The sequence below is a fragment of the Citrus sinensis genome, chromosome 7 (assembly GCF_022201045.2).
Source record: "Citrus sinensis cultivar Valencia sweet orange chromosome 7, DVS_A1.0, whole genome shotgun sequence".
Taxonomy (NCBI): Eukaryota; Viridiplantae; Streptophyta; class Magnoliopsida; order Sapindales; family Rutaceae; genus Citrus; species Citrus sinensis.
Window position 1 is genome coordinate 14,608,762 of NC_068562.1, and position 16,327 is coordinate 14,625,088.

At 31.0% G+C, this 16,327-nt stretch overlaps 3 protein-coding genes across 3 annotated transcripts; 2 read left to right on the forward strand and 1 right to left on the reverse strand.

Annotated features, from left to right (window-relative positions):
- The first annotated feature begins 1,044 nt into the window (after positions 1 to 1,044).
- Positions 1,045 to 3,356, forward strand: LOC102631187 (stress response protein NST1). The gene is made up of 4 exons (XM_006465141.4): positions 1,045 to 1,537; positions 1,828 to 1,877; positions 1,976 to 2,028; positions 2,740 to 3,356. Exons 1-4 carry the CDS (start codon positions 1,326 to 1,328, stop codon positions 3,064 to 3,066), a joined length of 642 nt encoding a protein of 213 aa, XP_006465204.2. The 5' UTR covers positions 1,045 to 1,325; the 3' UTR covers positions 3,067 to 3,356.
- A 454-nt stretch (positions 3,357 to 3,810) lies between these two features.
- LOC102630883 (hypothetical protein) lies at positions 3,811 to 6,983 on the forward strand. Its single transcript, XM_006465140.4, has 3 exons — positions 3,811 to 4,153; positions 5,949 to 6,265; positions 6,645 to 6,983. Exons 1-3 carry the CDS (start codon positions 3,920 to 3,922, stop codon positions 6,805 to 6,807), a joined length of 714 nt encoding a protein of 237 aa, XP_006465203.2. The 5' UTR covers positions 3,811 to 3,919; the 3' UTR covers positions 6,808 to 6,983.
- A 1,728-nt stretch (positions 6,984 to 8,711) lies between these two features.
- Positions 8,712 to 9,913, reverse strand: LOC102630576 (zinc finger protein 1). The gene has a single exon (XM_006465139.4). It carries the CDS (start codon positions 9,790 to 9,792, stop codon positions 8,950 to 8,952), a length of 843 nt encoding a protein of 280 aa, XP_006465202.2. The 5' UTR covers positions 9,793 to 9,913; the 3' UTR covers positions 8,712 to 8,949.
- Between the last annotated feature and the right edge of the window lie 6,414 nt (positions 9,914 to 16,327).

The window sequence follows — 16,327 nt, forward strand, 5'->3', positions numbered from 1 at the left end:
ATAAGTAGGAAATATTGTACTTCTTTTTTCTTCACAACCAAAGGAGTGGGGAAAAAGATGTTAATAATAGATTAGCAAGAGAATCAAGTGAAAGAAATTTCTAGCCAAGAATTGATAGTTAAGGTAGCGTTTACTTTTTGGATTGGATTGGGAATTCTGGGGAGTGGGAATCCTATGATTGGGAGTGTGGAGTGGAAGTGTGAGTAGGTTGTTTACTTACACTGGAATGGAAGCATGGAATGGAGATCAGAATCCAATTTATGTGTTTACTTTATCTTGGATTGGAAGTAAATAGTTTCAAATTACAATTTTATCCTTATTTAAAGAATTATAATTTTTAATTACAAAACTAATAAAAAATATATTTAATGAATAATATTTATTTTATTATATTTGTAAATTTATTATAATTATTAATATTTTTAATTATGAACAATAAATTATTAATTGTAATTTTAATATAAAATGAAATGTTATTTTATTTAATATAATTATATTAAATTTATTATTATATAAAATAATAATATAATATTATTTAGTACAAAATTAATATTTTCTTAGAATAAAGTATTTATTATTATTATTAAATAAATATAGTACTATTATTTTTAAAATAAATATAATAATATTATATTTATTAATTCTCTATTAATATAATAATATTATTTTAAAATAATTTAAACTTAGAATCAATGTAAATTATTATTTAGTTAAATATAATATTATTATTTAAATAAATATAATATTATTTATTTTATTTTATTAATTAAAAAACATAAAATAAAAAAAAAAAGGTAGAAATGGGAGAGGTGGGAGTGGATTCCCACTCCCACCTCCCCCAATGGGAGTCCCACTCCCACTCCCCACTCCAAAAATAAGTGGGGCCCACGGAGTGGAACTCCCAATCCCTCCCCATTTTAAGTAAGTAAACACTGGAGTGGGAGGAATCCACACTCCTCACTCCCACTCCAGCAAGTAAACACAACATAAGTCCATTTCTAGTCTCCCCAAACTCTACATTGTTGTAACAAAAATGAAGAATAACAAATAAGTTTTAGTTAAGGCAGCAAAGAGACCTTTGCATCTCGACAAACTTTTCATGCTTTTTTTTTATATACGCGACATCAAGATTTTTTGGTTGGTTTTGAAGTATGATGCTTCGAGCCAAGTTCCGAATCCCGACTTTGTATTTTACAGTCATGTTATAAAAAATAAATAAAAATAAAACCTCGGTTTAATTTTTTTTTTTTTTTTCATTTATAACATGACGCAATCTCTAGTCTTAAAACTCAAAATCTCATTTTGAGAGCCAAAATTGAAAGCCCATGTTTCGCGCCAGAGCCACTTTCTGGTTCCGATTGAGATTCGCCCAAACAAGATCGTTTTGCAAGAACCCTAACAAAACTGACGACAATGGCGACAAGATTGAGTCAAATGTGAGCAGTTACCACGACGCCTACAAGCAACTCGAAAAGCTCGACTTCACCACTGCCGCTAAAATACTCTTCACTGATCCTCCCAAGAAAAAGAAATTTGGGTATCATCTCACCTACTTTCACGCTCAATATTCCAATTCTTGTATTGGGTTTCATTCTTTTTTTTTTTTGGGTACTATTTTGGTTTTCGGTGAGTGATTGCTGAGCTCTTTGGTGGTTCTGTTTCTCTTGGGCATTTTATCGAACATCTTGCTTCTATGTGCCTGTGGTTCATGTTGTATTGATCCTTATACTTTGAAAGCGTAAATGTGGTTTTCACAAGTATGGTGGTGTATCTTCATTTCAGGAGTTAAAATGTTGTATGCTCACATGCTTTTCTGTTTTGTGTCAGGATCGATTTTCATCTGGTACAGCTCTTCTTTGTATGCATGCCTTCATTGGGTATTCTTGTCCATGAGATTAACAGTACATTTTATTTTGTATTTAGATTGATTCTTGGTTTGGTGGTGCTATCTAAGAGATGATGTTTTGTGTAACAGCTGTATATTTGGTGGCCCAATATGCTCGCTATGAGATGAGAAGAATGGAAGCGGTAACACAGTTTTCTTGTTTGATAGTACAACATTATGCTTTAAACCAAAGTCCTCCTTGTCATTCTGTTGTTGCTAGATCTTCTCATGTCTCTTAACTATTTTTGAACATTCTATTTTCAAATTCATGTTGATGCTTATTGGAGCGTATATCATTTCTGCATATTTACTAAGATACATCTTTTTTCGGCCTTTCTTATGCATTATGTTGTGATTACGAGTAATGCTTCAGTTTCCATTGACATGTTCAGAGACTAGCATGTTGGACACTTAATTCGTCAATCCAGTCATATAATATGTCAGGAAGGTTAGATGTATCTTTCACATGGAAGAAAAAGCATTGTTGATTTACTTCAGTGAAAGCGTGACCAAAGATACCTAAATTTATTGCAAAAAGGATACACTTAAAAGCTAGTGATACCATAATGAGCATTCATGCTGATAAATGTAAACCTATCAATTGGGTTATGCCGTCTCAGGTTCACTGGGAGTTTGCATTCATGACATCTACATGTCAGATGACCGTTTGATTACACTAAGTTTCTCTCATTTTGTGATCTGGATGTCTGAAAGTAAGCCTTTAAATGTTAGAGCAACCGTTTGGAGCTAAATGTCATTGCCTTTTGTTATAATTACAAAGCTTAGCATTTGTCCCTCTTACATATATTCTCAATGTTCAATGATTGACTTTATGGTCTCAAAAATCTTCACAGGAGCTAGAGCAGAAGAAGGCAGTAGAGGATAAGAAGAAGCAAGAGGAAGAGGAGAAAGCAAAGGAGTTGGAATTAAAGGAGGCTGAAGAAAAAGCTAAATCAAATCCAGAGCTTTTAGAAGTGAAAAGGAGATTGGGTAAACTAGAGGAGGCTGTAAATGAAATTGTGGAGAAGAAACATCCTGTAAAAAGTGAAGCCAGTGACACACAAAGTGCATCAGAATCAAGCAGTTCTGTAGCGAAAGACCATGTTAATCGGGCAAAATCTGGGGAGCCAACAACAGAAAAGACCAAAAAGGAAGGGCATTCTGAAGATTCGAAGAGATAAGAAAAACCTCTGAGATTCATAAGACTGTTGTCTCTGTTTTAGGCACCCCATGCTTTATGCATACATTGCAGAGGGATTAGTTAATGCTTAAGAACGAATAATTCAGGATGGCAGAGGGAACATTGATAGTGCAAAGTCAAAATGTTTTTAGGTGCATCTATGCATGCATTGCATAGGTACTTTTGTTGATTCTTGCTGGTATGTATCTGCTTGTGTTGTTTAAAATCATATGATTGCAGATCTTTTGTTCTGGTTTTGATCACTGTCAATATTCAGATGAGATTCGATCCTATACATTCCCGAAGATTATGATTCTAGCTAGATTTATACCGTGCATTTATTGTCACAGATCTTGTGAATTCTCACTGTTCATTTATCCATCTCCCTCTTATTGTCTTGTTAAATTTGTTTTCTAAATTCTGATACGTTGGGTTTAAATTAGTAAATTACCAATATCTATATGTGTTGGTGAAAGAAGTGAGCTGCATACTTAGAAAGATGAAACCCAGAAAGTTTTTAACCAATTTCGAAACTTCAAAGATTTTTTAATAAATTTTAAAATTATTTTGGTTAATCTGATGAGAAATATAAAACTCTTTTTGCAAATTATTATTTAAAACTTAAAATTTGTTAGTTTTAAAGCAAAACTAAAAACATTCAGTGCAAATTTTATATGTCAATTTTTAAAGTTCCATTTTAAATCCCAAATTTTATGTCACAAACCTATTATTATTTATTAATATTGTTATATATTTTTTTTATAAATTTCTAAAACCCTAAACCCTTCATCATAAAGAAAACATTCGACCAAACCCTAAACAATCATTTGCACCCCCGCTCTTCCTCTTGCAAAATGGCGAGCCTTACACGATCTTTGAAAAGATGTCAACTTCTCACAAAATCAATGTTACTCAACAGCACAAAACAAAACCCTTCCCTCTTTAAATCCAATTTAAGGAACCCAGTTTCTCAAATCTCCAAAAGAAATTACATTTCAGAAATGCGCAAGTCCGCCTTTGAAGGTAACATTTTAAGACTTCTCCGCAATGAAATCCAATATGAACTTGAGCGCTCTTCGCCTAAACAGGTATTTTCTGTAGTCTTTATTATTATTATTATTTTTCCAAGCAAGTAGAAATGTAATTTGATGGATTTTGTAATGGGGGTCTATCAAAAATTCGTTTTTTTTTTCAATTTTGAATTTTTTTTATGGGAATTTTTCGGAGTGTTCTAGGTGAACCAAAACATATCTGCCTTTTAGGTTGTTGTGGAAATGGAACTGTTAATGTGTTTATAAAAGGTGTAATGGGCATGTTGATCGACTGAGCTTAGGTTTTCATATCTCTGATTTCATAGGAACTTAAGAAGGATGTATAATTTTTGAAAAAATTTGTTTTCGGAATGTGAAATTTTTTAAAGCTTTAGTAATAATGAAGTGGGATTATGAACTGGAATTGGTCATTACTGGATCAGCTGCCAGAAATTAAAGCTGAAAGAGTTGGGATGATTAGCAAAGTATTCGAGAATAGTTGAATTCATATATTCTTTTAATCGATCACAATGAGATGAGAGCGAGTGTAGGATTTAGTGGCAAATGAAATGGAGTGTTAGGCTCCATTTTGTCTTTTTGGGTAATCTGTAATGAAGTAAACACCCCTTATGGTGGCTGTGATACTACACCTACCCTACCCTAAGCTATCATCAGGCAGAAGGAAAACCGCTTTGGCAGCAAAGACTACCATGAGCTACCAATCATATGTCTCCTGCCCATCATCACTGATAGCCACTTGAAAGAGGAAAAACCAGCTTTTTGATGGAAGATTTCTTGTCACCTTGGGCAATAGAGAACAAGAATTGTGAACTCGTAAAGCTAATTTTTAGCATACAGTTTGGCATATTAAATACTTACTACACAGCTTGGTAGTCCTTTTCCACCAAGGACTTGGCCGAGTAGTTTTTAAGTAGCTTTATTTGGCTATTTGGCTATTTGGCTGGCCACCCGAGTAGGGGGTTAAAAAATTGGTTTGGGCTTGCACCTTTGCCCACCCCTCTACCTATAAAAAGAAAAATGTTATGTACTTACTACCAACATAGATTGTAGTTGAGCTCAAAAAATAAATAAATAAATAAATAAACATAGAGTGTAGTTGTCCTTCAGCATGTGCTCTGGGTTTAGAATTGGGGACCGCTGCCAAACCTAGTGGAATATGATTTCCAGTTGGTAGCTATAGGGTATTTGATTTTCCGACCTCTTGATCAATGGTCTTATCATTGGGCCCACTTTTTGGGTTAGCCCTTGAATCTGTTCTATATTTTGGGTTCTGAGAAGTTGGTAAGAAGGTGAGGGAATGACCTTGCTTTGTGGTGCAAGGAATTGAAATACAATCCTAACTAATTGGCACAGTTCTCATGGAACATAATTGCTTGAAACTAAGTGAACATAATTCTTGAGGTTTGAAGGCTGATATTCTTTTCTGTTCCATGGTTTTCTTAGCATTTGAATGAAGCATAAGTTCCCATTATGTTTATCTATTTTTAACATGGACACTCATGCATTATTCTGTTGCTAGCAGAGCAAGAACCTTCATTTGGCTGAGTTTGTCTCAGCTTTGATACGAATACACAGCTTCACGAATATGACCTTGTGTTTCAAAATAGACAGTAAATGAACGTAAAATTTGCCCTTCTCCATCTGAGTTTTCTTAGCATCTTTAGTCTGGGGTGAAGATTCTTAATGCCTGACGTTATCATTTTTCTTATAAAATTTTCCCCTTGAACATTTTTTATTTAATGAATCAGTAACCTTTTTTTTTTTTGGGGGGGGGGGGGGGGGGGGGGTTGCATAGTTATAATTTTTTATTCTAACCCATATTTAACTGCAGCCCATTACCAAATTTAATTCATTCACAGTCGATGACCGACCCGGGGAGCAGTGGGTTAGATTGACAAGAAAATTTGGAGAAAATGAAGATATAAAAATTGAAGCTACCATGTTTGATGGATCCATTCCTGTTTCAAAAGCCGGTGTTGGTGAAGATGTCAAGCTTCACAGTACCTTGATTGTCAATATCTCCAAAGGTGATGAGGAGGTCTTGGAGATAATGTGCTCAGCTTGGCCAGATAGCATAGAGATTACAAAGCTATTCGTCCGAGGGAATGATAAGCTGTCTGCTGATCCATATGTTGGCCCTGAATTCAAGTATGAAGATTTATGCTGATTATTATTCCATACTTTACTGGTTGCCTAGAAATTAGAGTAAGAAAAAGAATACAAAATTTCTAGTTATACTAGAGCGATAAAATATTTACATTTGCTACATATTAGAACTACTTTGGTTATCTACCCTTGCTAGTTTATTTGAGAACCAAAACACTTGTCTGTGTTTGATGCCTGTGGTTGATTTGCACTTCCTTCATATTATAGTGGTTGCAAGCTAGTTGAAGGGTTCAATGAGTATTCCTTCCCAGTTAATTCCTCCTTTGTTTTTCAAACCTTTAAAATATGGGTTATGATGCTTGTGCCTGATGCTATAGATTTTGAAGTGACTCTGATTGGTCTTTGATCTGTCATGTAACAGGGAATTGGACGATGAGCTGCAAGACTCACTATATGAATTCCTGGAGGAAAGGGGTATAAACGAACAACTCACTGCTTTTTTGCATGAATACTTAAAAAACAAAGATAAAACCGAGTTCGTTAGATGGATGCAAGCTGTCAAATCTTACATTGAGAATAAATAGACTTTATTTTTGCCGGATTCTTTCTTGTATTGGTTATTTGAAATTAATTTGCATCAGTAAAAATGGAGACTTTACCTTGTATGTGTATTTTGTCTAACATATGCTAAAAAATCCAATTACTTGTGCCGGCAGAGTTACAAAGTTAATGTATGAATCTAATATTTGTCTGGCTTTCATTTCGCTCACAGCTGCTACTGATGTTACTGAATTGCTTGTGTATCGGGTTCAGGTGGGATATATTGGGATTGTTTTTGCATCGTTACAAGTACGTTCAAATAATTAAAATCATTTTTGTGTCATTTTTTCATTGTTTTGTTTGAAATAATTTTTTTTTTTCTAAATAGCGCTTTTTTTTTTTTTTTTGAGGTTCTTTCTTTAAAAAGCATTCTTCTTTCTTTAAAAAGCATTCTCCTCTAATTTCTATAATTTTTTTAAGACATTTGTCATTAGTATCTTTCAAATGCTAAACTTTCAGATTCTCATAAATACAAATTCTTTGATAGTGAAAGCTTAATGCTGGGTTGCCTCCACGTAATTCATGTGTGTATTAGTGATGGACATTAGATTTGGGGATATCTTTTTAATAATTTTTTAATAAATATTTAAGTATCAATTCCTAATTTTTAATTAAATAAAGACAAAAAATCTCGTCTTTAATTATGATAAGATCTTGAATAAAAAGACCACTTAACACTTCTTCTTGTCCTTAGAAAATTTTCACCTAATCTCAGCAATTAAAATGATAGCGTCTACATTTTTCCAATTTTCATGCATCACTTTCTAACCATTGCTTTTAAATTGTTTCTTAACCAAGAGGCAAAATCAAAGCTTTGCTAAAATTTTCTAGTGGCAAAATATGAAACAAGGATAAAGGCAGTCCAACACAAGAAAATGGACAGTCCAACCGAAACCTGCCACGTGGCGAAAGCCCAGGTTGCTCGTTCCAAATTCAACATTTTGTGGCCCCACTCTTCTTGCCTATGCCACCAATAGCTATCAAATCCCCATGTTAATGTGAGAGTTGCATGATAATTAAGTGTCATAATTATGAGATTTTGTAGCTTTAACATCTTGATTCTAGGAAATTAACTCATGTTGGATTATGATTAACATGATCTAATTTGTTTACATCACATTGATTTGGACCCACTATTTTGGTGGCCCCCAAATGAAGGAGATTTCTTAGGTAAGAAATCAATGAAATCAAGGAAATGAAGATTTACCCATACAATAAAATATAGTAAAATGATGTGATAGCATAGCAAAGAGTCATTATTTGGCCTCACTTTGGCATATAATAACTAGCCAAAACAACACCAACCCCTTTCAATTTCATTTTTCCCCACCATCTTTTGATCAAAGCTTTTGAAATTAGTAGAGATGGTCTATTTCTTCAACAACAAGTGGGTCAAAGATGTTGTCATTGAGAGACAATCACAACCATCCAATTTATATACATTTAAGTGGACCATGTACTCTTACGTTTATACTTAACCACATGATATGTAATGACAAGCACAAACATGCAAAAAAATAAAAATAAAATAAAAATAAAAATTGTACATAAATGTGTGTATATGTGGACCGTGTTAAAGAGACAAACAAAATAGATTGATGTCATTGAATAGCAAAAGCATTTGGCATTCTTTAATTCATCATTTTTCTTCAACTAAATAAAGTTTTCATAGAGTAATATTGTTTGAATTTGAAATTTGAATCATATATATCATGATCAAGAAAAAGCATTGAAAAAGTAGAACTAAATGTAGTGGCATGAAATTGCAAAGTAATTAATTGTTTAATGTGAAACCAATCTTAATTAAACGGCTAAAAGCAATGGGAAATGGACAGCTAAATAGCATTAACCTTTCAACAAGACATCATGGAAGAAAAATATACAAATATTAGACAAACGAAGAAATAGCAAGCCGCTTAATAGCATTAAATTTCAAAAGTTTCCACATCAAACCTATAGAATTAAGCAAACTTAAGCATTTAAAGCAAAATCTCTCAAAGTCTTCTGTGACCTAAAATTATGTACAAAAAGTTAAACTGAAAACTATTACAGAAAAGAATATTGAGCTAAATTGTTAAAAAAAAGAAAAGAAAAAAAGAAGAAGAAGACAAGATAGAACTGAATTATTAGAGCTTGAGGGACAGGTCCAGTTTTTGCAAATCATCTTGTTTTGTCTTGAAAGGGCTAACAAAATCACACCAATAGCCTCCAATGTTTCCTTCGGTTACTGGAGAAAATTTTTTAACATTCTCAAATTTTGAAACACCATTAATTGATGATGATCCAGCTGCTGCATTTGCTTGAAAATTCTCTTGAGAAAGCTTCCCAATTGCTGGTTGTTGATCAATGGGTTGCCTAGGCCACCCATTTTGGCTGTAAGAATATGAAGAATTGATTGTTGATGGGATAAAAGATGGCTTGTGAATCATAGAATGAACTTGAATCCCAAGTGATCTATTAAAAGAGCCATGCAGAGGCAGAGAAGCCAAACTAGGGTATGATCTATGTGTGTATGAGTTAGGGTTATGATGATGACCAAAAGCCAAAGACGACGACGACGACGACGGCGTACTAATTCTTTGGCCTCTTTTGGCTAGGGTTCTTTCTCTTTTATGTGCATTTTGGTGACCCCCAAGTGCTTGTGAGCTATAAAATTTTCTTTGACAATAGTTGCATGAAAATACTCTAGGCTCGGTTTCATTACCTTGACGATGAATATCATTGTTCTCCAATGAATCTTGGGAAGAATCAGTACTCTTGAAGCAGTCTATGAGATTGAGTTCCGGCTTCGACCCACGATTTGAATCCTTGTTAGAGAGGCTTAGATCCAATACAAGAGCAGGGTTTGTGTTTTGTCGTTGTACTTTTTGGCCTTCTTTTTCTGAGGGTTTGATTATGCATGAATGAGCAGCATTTGAAACTGAGATGAAGCTTGAAGTTTCAGAAGGCTCTGATTTTGGAGGCTCCATATGCGATGAATATGAATACGCTAAAGAGCAAATGAACTTTTTTTCCTTTAGGGTTGATTGAGTTTAGGTTTAAAAGCAAGAGAGGGTGAAATGTTATAATGACAAAAGTAATAAATAGTGATGAGGATTCTTGTATAGATACTATTCAATTTTTTTTTTTCAACTATTTTACAGTTACGAAGTCTTAATATTTCAAGACTTACAGATTAAGACACTTTGAGAGAGAGAGACTGTAGTGCTTTTACTGTATGTGTGTAATCCAACACTTTGATTGAAACTCATGAGGAAACACACATGATTATGTAGTATGTACATCCTTTCTTTTGCAATATGCCCATTGCATTTTTTTCGTTTACTCAATTTTCTTTTTTCGTTTTTCTTTTTTGTTTTCCCACTGTTGTCTCTTTTACGTTTTCTTGGACCTTTTTGATTAAATTTAAGGCTACTTGTAGCTTTATAATGAAATCCAACATAAAATAATCTTCTTGCTTTTGTGGGTTCCAGAATTATTTTGGCTAGAATGGACTTGTGTACTAGAAAAAAGTTTGTGGTTTTTGTAAAGTTCTCTAAACTCCAACAAAGGATTTGCAGAATCTTAAAAAAAAAAAAAAACATTTCATTTTATCCTTTTTAGGCTTGCAATATCTTATTCAGTCTATAAGCAGAGACTTTGTCAAAACTGTACATACCATTTAACCAGAATGTTGTTAAGTATGACATGTGTTCTAAAGGCACTTGTTAAGAAAAAAAAATCTCGAATTAATGAATTGATTTGTAATTTTATATGATAACAGATATAGGTGATAAACTACCTTCATACATGTACGTGGGAATCTGTTTAAGTTCCTGAATGTGTATGAGAAAGGAGATATTTTGTGGTAGATTTGACATGTGTCTATTTATTTGGGTTGCATCATAATAGAGTTATCTATATCAACTATTCACATAAAATTCTGACAGTAAATATAAGTGGATTGAAACATTAAATTTTTTTAATCAAAAAAAGAAAAAGAAATTATGTGGCTCATATAATTTATATAATCTACATGAACCTTTGTTATAGTGAGTGTATTATGATGATTCATGATCCTCAAGATATTTTGTTCAAGAAGCTTTGAAAGAACGGAGCAATCATTCTTTTTTCTTTCTTTTTCCCCGTTGATCATACTATGTACTTTTTAGGTGTATAAATACAGTTAGATGCATACAAAAATTATGGTCAATCATCTGATCATATGGCCAGTGATGGAGATTGATGAAAAAATTGAGAAATAATTAATGTTGATTGAAGTGTTTGGATCATCAATCAAGTTGAGATTTAACTAGTAGTGGGTCCAATTAATTAATCAGCTTCATGACATTTAAATGTCTTGGATCAGCAATTATATATACACAATCACATGCATAAGCACATCTCCATCAACTTTAATCTCATTCATATGTGAACTTCATGACAGTAAAAGAAAAAAAAAATCGTTTCATATAAATTTTTCGATTTTCAAGTGCAACAGATATATAGCTTCCACATTACGAATTTTATCGAACCATATGTTCAATCTGAGATATGAACCTCAAAATTAAATTTCGCCTCTTTAGATTATTCATGAACTAATAAGCTTTCTAATAGGAGTTGATTGATGTTGAAATCATAACCTTATTTTTTGACATTTTAATAATTAATTTCAAAAGATCAAAGTAATTCTATAACCAGTTTTGCAATAGACTGAGAACTTTCCTTTAGTCGAATGTGCTTAAGAACTCAATTTAATTAAGATGTGATGTAATTTTCTTAAAGAAAATTCTTGGTCCCTTTTCACTTTCAAAAGAACATGACAAAAACTATTTTTTTCACTAGTCACAAGGTGATGCTCTTTTAATAAGTTCATACTTCAGACTATTGCTTTGAGAAGAAAAATTGGGTCTTAAGAAAATATTATTCTTATTGAGAGTTTTATTGACTGTGATTATTGTTAACCAGCAATTTGTTTGTCTTGGCAGGAGTGTGCTTTCTATGTATAAAATTCTTACTGTTTGTATGAGTCCAAATGATTTAATGGAACAATCTTATTTTAAATATTATGAAAATACTTAAGTTGTGAAGTTTTTTTTAATATAATCTAGTGGATGATGTTATTCATATTATGGTGAGCGACATTATTATATTTATCAAGTGCATGTATAGTTTCAACACTATTAATAATAAGTCACATAATGTGTCACATGTTCGATGTCATCATACAATTGATGAAGTTGCTCACCAAGCATTATTTATTTACCTGTTTATTTTGTTGAAGTAGGAGATATGTATTAACGAAAAATCACTTCAAGACTATATCATTCAATTCCAACTCCAAAGTAAGAAACATAGAAGTGCAAAAAATTTTAAAATGTTTGTGTTCCTATATTTTGAATTAAGTGGTCGTATAATTTTTATATTTAAAAAGTATCTAAAGACACTCTTGTTATTAAATATGTTACACTCTTACCTTTACTTTTTCTTTACTTTTATAATAATGTCCTTGCAATATTAATTTATCAAACCAACCTTAAAAGTAAAATAAAAATTAGTGTAAATTTTTTGTTATTATTGATTTTAGGATTAATTTTGTAAATTAGTAAGATTGTTGTATGAGTATTAGACATTGCTTAAAGTTGACTAGTATTAATTTATCTATAAATAATAATTAGTAAGATTGTCGTAAGGGCACAAAAAATACAAGTTCTTTTAGATTGATATTTGTTAGTTAATTTACTAATAAATAATAATAGGTTAGTTTTTTAATTAACTTTTCAATAGATAAATTAATTAATATCAAGAATATTGAAATCAATTAAAGTCAAGAATATTATAGCAATAGTAAGAAAGGAAAGAGTAAGGGTAAGAGTATAAAATATTAAGAACAAGGTTATTTTAAGATTTTTTTTAAATATAATAACTAAACGACGTTTAAATCAAAATATAAAAATTAAATGATATTTTTTTTCCCCAAAGAGAACCCATAGGTGTAAATATACTTACAATATGGGTGTTAATAGCAAGATTTAGGCGGCGTACATAACTACATATAGTTGAATTTATCATTATAGATATTAGGTAAGCTTCCACATTTCCCAAAAAAAAAAATTATAAAATCATAATTTCATGTCCAATATATGAAATTTAATTTGTTCCTCAATCAGATCCCTCTTTGTTTGGATACCTATGAGAATCTGTTAAATAATTCTAGCAGATTAATAGGATCTTTACTCTTTCTCTTCCCACCTTTTTTTATTATTTTTTAATATTTATATTTCCTTCAAAATTAATTCATTGACAATTGATAGATCAGTGAGAACTATCTTTCTATCAATTGAATATTTTGCTTTTTCTCTTTTAGGACTATTTTCCTGTTTTGATTGGAATCGAAAATGACAAGCAAAGATTAACTTTTGTCGGCACCGGATTTGGAAAAGGGTTAGGGATTACACACTAACTAGTAAGCTTAACTTTGAAATATAATTATAAGTGAGCATTGAAATTATTTTTATTTGAGAAAGAGAGAGAGAGAGAATGTAGGATTCTTTGTCATCATTCTTAATTAATTATATTTTATCTATAATTTGTGTATTCAATCTCATATTATTTTAGTTAGGTCCCTCAATGTTTCTCACTGTTATTATTTGGGTTCCTACCATTTTTCTTCTTAATACCCATTATGTCCTTGAGATTATAATTTTAACATTCAACCTTTATTGTCGAAAGATAAACATGACCTTTTAATAGCATATTATTATAATGTATGCACATGTATAATTAAAAAAAATGTTATTATTGGATAATAAGTTAAATACCCAAATGGTAAATTAAGAGACATCAAAGATTTAAGCGTTTTTCTCCCTTATTTTTTTAATATTTTCAAGATAGAAATTCCTTTTCTTCTTCTTCCCTTTTTTTTTTTTGAGAGATTGTCAATTTCTCATTACTGAAATTAATATGTACTACTTACCCCCACTGCTTTCATAATATTCGAAAATCCCCCTAAAACAAAAAAAAAATTAAAGGAAAAGTAGGATAAATGAGTCATTTGCTTGATAATTTATCTTCAGCATATAAAATATATATTTATTATAAGATAAGTATATGAAAACTAACAAAAGTACAAGAAAAGTATAGTATTATTAATTTTGTATTCATACTGAAACATATATTTCTTATTTTTAATTCTTAAATTTTAATTTTAATTTTCACCCATATATTTTATTTAATTTATAGTAAATATGAATAAAAGTGTATTTTAAAAAAATAATATAATATTATGTTGCCACGAGGGTTATTGACTATTATAAAAATAATAAAGAGTCAAGTGGTGTATATTAATTTTAATAAGGGAAACTAACAATCTCTCCCTCTTTTATTTTTTCCCCCTTTTGAATTTATAATAAAATAGTTAATTCAATCGAACAGTCTTTTTGACTTTCTGGCCTGTTAGGAATTGTTTTTTAAACTATTGCTAAGATAAGCATTTTCAAACTAACATTAAATCAACTTATCATTCTGGATTAAGCAAAGGTTTGAAATAGCAGAGAGAATATAAAACCTTAAAAGTCATTCTCACATGGGGCAGGATCATATTATTTTCCCACTTAATCAAACTTTGAAACATTAAAATATTTATTAATCAAACTTGTTAATTGTTTCCGTACGTGCATGTTAGCCATCAGTCTACAAAATTTTGACAAGTGGTTTAATTAAATTGTTTTGAAGGCGTATGATTGGAATTAATATAAATGGAATGGACATATGATTTGATGGATTGAAATAAAAAAAATTGATATATATATTCTTTTTTTTAATCTTATGATTTGTTGATTAATGATTAAAGTAATGCCTTAATGGAAGATTATCTTAATCACCCATCATTTTCTATTTGTTTAATCGCAGTAGGTTTAATTAACACGAGCTTGTAAAAGCATAAACCAAACAAAACAAAACAAATTGATATTTCACATATGTTTTAATTAAGACGCATTCATGCATCAAGTAAACAAAAGATTATGAAAATTTGATATATATAACTAGGGCATTTTTTCTAGTAGCTTCCATGCAGAAAGAGCTGAATTAAAAGAATATTTCATAAGATTAAGTGATTGGAGACATGGGGGGTGTTTATTGGACGATCTATAGGTTCTATAACACAATTCCATCATTGATAAACTGCCATTTAGGTAGTCGTGCGCCTAATCGAAAACCATATATATATATATATGGCAAATGCTAAATTACAATAATTGTAACATACATTTCTCATGTGAACCACACAAATTGTGGGTCCTACAATTTTGTGTGGTTCACATGAGAGATGTATGGTACAATTATTGTAACTTAGAGGCTCCCTATATATATATGTAGAAAGGGAGAGAGCTCTTATCTAATGACGATAGTTTTATTTTGTTAAAGTGAAAATGTCATTAAAATAAAAATTAACATATTTTAATATATCAAAAATTATATTTTTTTATTTGTTAGTGTATTAAAATCTTTTTTTTATTAGTATCCTCACTTTAACAAATTAAGAATACCCTCTCTAATATATATATATAAATTGTAAAATTCTTTTAACCATTTGGGTCTCTTATAATCTTTTAGTACTTCATTCCATCCTTAGCGTTAAAACATTAATACATTGTTGAAGGATAAATCTCAAAAATATCCTTTGAACATAAAAATTAGTTTATTGGTATACATGTCAAATTTTTTCTCATATCAATTTGTATAGGAAAGAAATAAAGAATTGAAAATTCATAACAATCAAAATAGTAAAACAATTTTTTTACAAACGACGAAAGTGGCATTCCTGTATATAAAAACTTATATGAGTGCTGCATTAGGGAATGAATTTAATATTGCAAAAGTGTTTTTAAATTGTTGAAGTGATTGTTTTTAATTGCGCAACAAAACGCTTTGAACACTTCCTTGTAGAGAACACATGCTGGGCAATAATACTCCTTGCAAGGACGGTAATCTGTGTCCCGTGGGGGGGAAAACATCAAAGTTGAAATACTTTAGGGGCCAAAGTCTAAACCATCTATATTTAAGTTTGTGAAAGTGGGATACATATTTTTTTGACTTGGCTTCGGCCCACAAGTTGTGGAAACCCGCTCACTTCAATAATGTAATTATAGAAAAAAAAAATCATATTATTTTTAAGAATATTGGAATAAAGAATAAGTTTAGAAAATTACTCATTTATTTATTTATTTTTACTTAGAATCTTAGATCTCTGACCATTTTGCACCACTAAAATTGTTTAAAGATAAACTGAGTTATCAGTGGGAATTTTTGTCCAATAGACAATGACAGAACTTGAAAGTTGAGGTAGAACATGTGCGAATCCTACCACTAATAAGAAGTTGATGTTTTAGAACTTTATTTTTCCTCCTATTAATAGGTAGGGTTAAAGTAGAGAAGTAAAAAAGATAGAAAAGATAGATTTAATTTAACTATTTTACCTTAAAAATATAAAATGATGAAATTATCTTAACAAAGTACTATTGT

Coding starts and splice junctions, on each gene's coding strand:
- LOC102631187 (XM_006465141.4), top strand. CDS start 1,326: ATGTTTCGCGCCAGAGCCACTTTCTGGTTCCGATTGAGATTCGCCCAA. Junction 1,878..1,975: donor TGTATGCATGCCTTCATTGG/GTATTCTTGTCC, acceptor TTTGTGTAACAG/CTGTATATTTGGTGGCCCAA. Junction 2,029..2,739: donor AGATGAGAAGAATGGAAGCG/GTAACACAGTTT, acceptor AAATCTTCACAG/GAGCTAGAGCAGAAGAAGGC.
- LOC102630883 (XM_006465140.4), top strand. CDS start 3,920: ATGGCGAGCCTTACACGATCTTTGAAAAGATGTCAACTTCTCACAAAA. Junction 4,154..5,948: donor AGCGCTCTTCGCCTAAACAG/GTATTTTCTGTA, acceptor ATTTAACTGCAG/CCCATTACCAAATTTAATTC. Junction 6,266..6,644: donor TATGTTGGCCCTGAATTCAA/GTATGAAGATTT, acceptor GTCATGTAACAG/GGAATTGGACGATGAGCTGC.
- LOC102630576 (XM_006465139.4), bottom strand. CDS start 9,792: ATGGAGCCTCCAAAATCAGAGCCTTCTGAAACTTCAAGCTTCATCTCA.